Source organism: Lissotriton vulgaris, chromosome 10 (assembly GCF_964263255.1).
Source record: "Lissotriton vulgaris chromosome 10, aLisVul1.2, whole genome shotgun sequence".
Classification (NCBI taxonomy): Eukaryota; Metazoa; Chordata; class Amphibia; order Caudata; family Salamandridae; genus Lissotriton; species Lissotriton vulgaris.
The window spans coordinates 1,114,916,719-1,114,922,718 of NC_141698.1; the positions used below are offsets into that span (position 1 = coordinate 1,114,916,719).

A 6,000-nucleotide genomic window follows, 5' to 3' on the forward strand; every position below is an offset into this window, starting at 1 on the left:
CTTCTTAGAGTTTCTTATTGCTCAAATGGGTGTAATTACTGAAATATATATGTTTCCCTTGTCTTCATTGCTTGAGTTTTGCTGAAATGTCACTCATAATTACAATTTAATCATGAAAATGTCACACATAGAAATTTGAAATGTCAATTATAATTACACTGAAGAGTCTGAAGTTACGAGGAAATGTCACACATCTGAAACCTTGGCAGCCAGGGCTTTAAGTGGGCCGGGTCGCAAGGGGTCTGAGCAGCGGCCGTTTTTTAAAGGAGGCCTCGGAACGGGTCTCTATCGGGCTCTGTTTTGTGCGCTGGCACAGGTGGTCTGTTTTTTTCATGACTGCAGTGACAGCAGTTTGCTGTCACTGCAGTCTGGAAAAAAGTGCCAGGGTGCAAAACAGCTCAATAGAGACCCATTTCGAGACAGAAAGCACATCGATGTGCGCTGCTCACACTGGCTGCTCACTTCTCACTAGTGGAGTTACGGCATGATGTCATGTCAGATGAGCGTTGTGGGGGAAGGGAAATCCTGTAAAGAGTCATTTTCTCTCGTGATTTCCATTCTCTTTTTTGAAACGCAAGAGCAGCAACATTGTGGTATTCTCACCAGGGCTTTAAGTGGAAGCTTTTTCAATTATATATGTAACAAGCCATAGTTGCAGCTTATTTATCTTATGCAACTAATAACCTTTGACAAATCTAATAGTCCTGTCTTGTTGTAGGCAGACCAGCTCTAGGATTTTTTCTTTGGGTAGGCCATAAGAAGCATGGGTGGGCCTTAAGGGGGAATGGGATCCAGTAAGTATTTCAGAGATTCAATATTTTAGGTGTTGGCATCTGTCCTCTTTTGACATTTTTATGACAATAACTACCACCCAAAGAGCTACTGACTTCACTTTCTCTGTTGCCCTTCTAGCTTTGGGAAAGGGGAAGGACTTTGCTTGTCACAACTTTAAAATGTAGATGCGGAAAATTCAGGGTGAAGCATGGGTCAAATTGTGCAGCAGTGTTGACAATTGTGCAACAAGAAAAAGCAAACTATGCAGCTTAATGCGGCACATTATGTGACAGTATTAATTCATTATTTTGATATTTTTACGCTTGCTAACACTAGACATAGATTGCACTTCATTGGGACCAGTTTAGCACCTGAATTTAGCAATAAGGAAACAGAAGGTGACCAGTCAACTTTAGGAAAGAACCTTCCACTCAGCACCACCACATGTCAATGCAATTTTATAAGTTTTGAACCATTTGAGCTCAAAATAACCTCTTTAAAAGTCTGCAGATTATGCAGAAGATAATGGATAATGTGGCAAATGCGGCAAATACATAGCTATGCGAAAAATGCCACACCTGCACAACCACATAATTCCAGTGGCCCTGCCCATAGGTCCTTGCTCAAGGAATCATTCTATCACCTGTAACAATCGACATACAAATTACTGTGGTGTGAATTAATGATGAGTAGAATGTTTTTTTATTTAGCCAATGGAAAGATAAAACATATTTTCGTTTTACTTTTTCCATTTATTTATTGTTTATGTAATACTGCAAGTTAGTAATGGCCTCAGAGTAGGAAGAAATTTGAAGAAAAACCTGAGTAAATCTATATGCTAATTATAAACACATTTTCAATAACTTTTTGGGGAAAAGGAAATCCTTTGCACAGAGTTTCTGTCATATCACTTTTTGCAACTCCTGGGTACCTTGTGATGGAAGCCTGCAGCCTCTTTAGTGCGAGTGACAGTGTTCAGGATGTCTGTACAGTTCATTTGCACATCATAGCAGCTGCTATCCCTGCTGATTTCACACTTGTCCCCAGGCCTGAAATTAGAGCATGTCAATGGTTGATAATTAAATAAAACAATGTGGCAGGGCACAATGGGGTTTCAAGCCATTGTCAGACAGTAGGATGAAAAACGCTCATTTTCCAGTTCACAATGGCCTAGGGTGGGCCAGGGCAATCCTTAGGTGGGCCTGGCCCACCCTCTAGAGCCAGGCCTGGTTGTAGGTATGATGTTACTTGCTGTATCACATAACTGGACTGGATGCAATGACAAACAGCAAAATACAAGTCAGGCGGCACACTATTCTTAATACAGATTTTTAGTGTTAGTGTTCTAAAGCCACGTCCTTAATTAAATCGGTCACCCCCCTTTGAGAGACACCCCAGTTTTTTCATCCCACTAAAAGCCCTGTTGGCAGCTATGCTGCCACTCTGCCACTAACTAAATATCCCCTCTGAAAACTCTCTTCTTACCTCACTTGTGACTCGCACCAGGGTCTTGCTGGAAGGCAGGTGTGGTTGGTCTGAACTTAATCAGCAGCCAGACCAGTCTCCAGAGCCAGCAAATCACCCAGAGAGCAGCACTGCACTGACTGCCCCAGGCCAGAATGAGCACGAGAGCGCATAGTGGTGAAGCGCGGTACGCGTCACTGCTACGTCGTTCTCATCCCGAGGGCAGGGCTGGCCAAAATAAATCATTTAATGCTGCCCAGGGCTGTCATTGGTACCGCTTGCATGTTACAAGATTGATTGACGGCCTTGGAGGGTGGGACGGACGTGCGGACCAACAGTCAAGAGCTGAGCAAATACAAACGGGGTGGCGGGACGTCGTGGCCGCTATTTTATTAGCACTATGACTGCCGCTGGCGCACTAGCAGTTAAACAACAGGTCAGGTGCACACAGCACGCACTTTCATTTATTTGGGGCACACAGTGGCCCCAAAGAAATGATAAAGGCTGCAACAGGCCACCAGTGCCACCAGTGCCGTGCGGCCGCCCCCAACATTGTGCCGCCTGGGGCGCACCGCCCCCACTGCCCCCTCCTAGCTACGCCACTGTGAATATCCCAAAATATCAGACAGTTGTCCTTGGTCTAAGAACACTGCACTGGCTTCCAGTTGGAAAAAGGATGAATATCAAATCCCTCTGCGTAGCACATAAGGCACTGTACAGTGCTGGTCCACATTATTTGAAGAACCATCTGATTTAGAATTTACCTTCTAGAAACTAAAGGTCTTTCCACAGTAACTTCTTACAGACCCACAGCTTCAGCAGATCACACTGGGGAAGAAGAAGTTTCATTTTATAAACTGTCAAAACATGGAACTCGCTCCTGGCAGATATAAATAACAGTCCAAATTTATCATCCTTCAGAAAATCTCTAAAAAAATTGCTTTTTACTAATTGAAATACTCACTACTTCTTTCATAGACAGCTTACTGGTTCTTGCTGGCAACAGCGCCAAGACGCCCTTGGACATTCAAACGCTATACAAATCCCGAATCAATCAATCAATCCTGTGTTTAGTTGAAGGCAATTGGACGACAACCAGAGGGCTTCATTCTTCATATATTCCCTGAAACTGATATTAGTAGATTCAGGATTTTCCCCATGGTTATTATAAGTTGTGTCTCATCCGCATATGAATTGAGTGTAAACTTCAAAACAATTGGCAAAGTCATCACAAGGAGACTGATATGCTGGGGTAGATTAGGCACATGCCGAATGCTCGGTAAATTCATTTGAAATCATGTATTCCTTTGTCGTCTTTCCCGTGTTGTTAATTCAATCCACTATATGGGACTTCCTAATTATTTTGATCTTTCTTTGGTAAATGCCTGAGGATGCTTAGTGAGTTTGTCTGCACAAGTATTAGTGGTTCTCCACTTGTTTTCTAACTTTATACAGACTGCTGTTTCTGCCTTTAGAGCCTAAGAGAACTAGAGAGACATGGCTTTCTGAGTTTCGAGGTGTGATGATATCTAATGCCTGGGTAATGCTTCCTCAAAATCCTTCAACGCAAGATTAATATCTCTGTGAGCGATGGGGAGGGAAGGAGTAAAATCTGAAGTAAAGGACTGTAGAGACTCCTTTCTCCATGTCTGACCTTTCTTGGTGACACAGTATTGAGGTCCGGGGATTCTCCCACATGGAGAAGAAAATTGTTAGAGAAATGGTCTGTCCAGATCTGAGTCGTGAGGGATTTGACGTATAGGTTAGGAGAGCTTCTGAATATGAAATCCAATGTGTGCCCAGCTATGTGTGTTGGGCCTTCTAGTTTTCGATAGAGGGCAAACCAAATGACACTGTTGCTGAGGTTTATAAAGTTCACTTGTGTTTGAGAAAATGTAACACATTGGCAAAAATACAAAGTTTGCCTTTGCTCATTTCTTCAGTGTCTAACCATATTAGGCTTTTATGGTTATAGTAATATATTTACCTATTTGAGGGAATGAATGTTTATGACATAAACGTTATTTAGAGAAATAAAGAGAGCTGTGCAATGAGCTATTGGGGTTGAAGAACAGGGAGAGGAGTCATTTCAAGATTGTGTGCATGCTGCAGTGGAGGGGCCTTGATGTTTTTGAGGCTTATGTAAGATCAGGAGATTAGATTGAACTGTGATAGTCACAATGTAGTAGAAGGGGTAGAAGTTCCAATCCAGCAGCACCAGTGGAAATACAGTATGGAGACTTTTTCCAAGTAGGGGCCTACAGGTGCACAGCTAGCAATAGGACAGGTCATAATAACTAGACTGTCCCATTCCATTCATCTCTCTCATCTTTCCCTACTTTAAAGCATCTTCTGTAATACTGAACAATGTTCTTTCATTGCAGATATGCCAAACTGCATAACATGCCCTGAAGATCAGTGGTCCAATCAGAAAAGAGATTTCTGCATTCAACGGGTGGTAGAGTTCCTGTCCTATGAGGATCAGCTGGGAATTGCCTTAACCTACATTACAATTTTGTTCTTCATCATTACTACTGGAGTGCTGGGAATCTTTATTAAATACAGCAACACGCCTCTAGTTAGAGCCAATAATCGGGATCTCAGCTACATCCTCCTCCTGTCCCTCATGCTGTGCTTTCTCTGCTGTTTTTTGTTTATTGGACACCCTTCAAAGACTTCCTGTCTCCTCCGTCAAACTGCCTTTGGGATCATTTTTACAATTGCTGTTTCTTCAGTTTTAGCAAAAACTCTCACAGTTATCATTGCCTTCAATGCCACAAAGCCGGGCAGTAAACTCAAAAAGTGGGTGGGCCCTCGATTGTCCATCTTTGTAATGCTTGGCTGCTCAATGGGGGAGGTGGTGATCTGCACTGTGTGGCTCCTTCTCTCTGCTCCATTTCCAGACACTGACACCAAATCAGAAACCGGGAAGATGATCCTACAGTGTAACGAAGGTTCTGTCGCTGCATTCTTTGCTGTGGTTGGTTATGTGGGATTCTTGGCTCTTCTTAGCTTTATTGTTGCTTCAATAGCTAGAAAGTTACCGTCTACTTTCAACGAGGCCCAGTTTATCACCTTCAGCATGCTGGTTTTCTGCAGCGTCTGGGTCTCCTTCATCCCAGCGTACCTGAGCACGAAGGGCAGGTACATGGTGGCTGTGGAGATCTTTGCCATCCTTACTTCCAGCTCTGGACTGCTAGGCTGTATCTTCATCCCTAAAGTCTACATCATCCTCCTTAGGCCTGAGCTGAACACCAAGGACTATCTAATGGGAAAACAAGTAAAAATCTTAGACTCATAGCACAATAATGAATGGCAAATTATTGACCTGCAACAATACCAAGCGCAGAATATTGGAAAGCACGGTCTCTTCAATGTAGGTATATATAAGTGTGTGTTTACATTTACTATTCTTAACTTCACATCTATGCATCTTGACAACATATATATCATCAAGGCACATTGGTGTGGAGTTAGACATATTTTAGGTTGCTTATTTAATTAGGTTTTGCGTCACCCTTTCGCCATGCAAGGGGGTCCAAGAGCAGCGCAAAACCTCTGATTTATCAAGCCATACAAGCCACCTGTGAGGCCCGGAGTGGCTTCATGAATCCAGAGAAACACAACGCAGTGCAACATTGCATTGTGTTACTCTGCCCTGGGAAGGCATTCCATGGGTGGACCGTGGGTGCTCCCATGTATCCACCCATTTATACTGAAGCATTCCCATATTTACCAATACAGGAACACCTGGGAATGTGT

General features: G+C 43.1%; 1 protein-coding gene across 1 annotated transcript in view; it reads left to right on the plus strand.

Moving 5' to 3' along the window:
- The window catches only part of LOC147689415 (vomeronasal type-2 receptor 26-like), a 345,346-nt gene extending 339,807 nt beyond the window's left edge, over positions 1–5,539 (plus strand). Inside the window, exon 4 of the mRNA XM_086939924.1 lies at positions 4,623–5,539. Within this exon, the coding sequence (XP_086796050.1) occupies positions 4,623–5,539 (917 nt within the window). The remainder of the gene's footprint in view (positions 1–4,622) is intronic.
- The last annotated feature ends 461 nt before the right edge of the window (positions 5,540–6,000 follow it).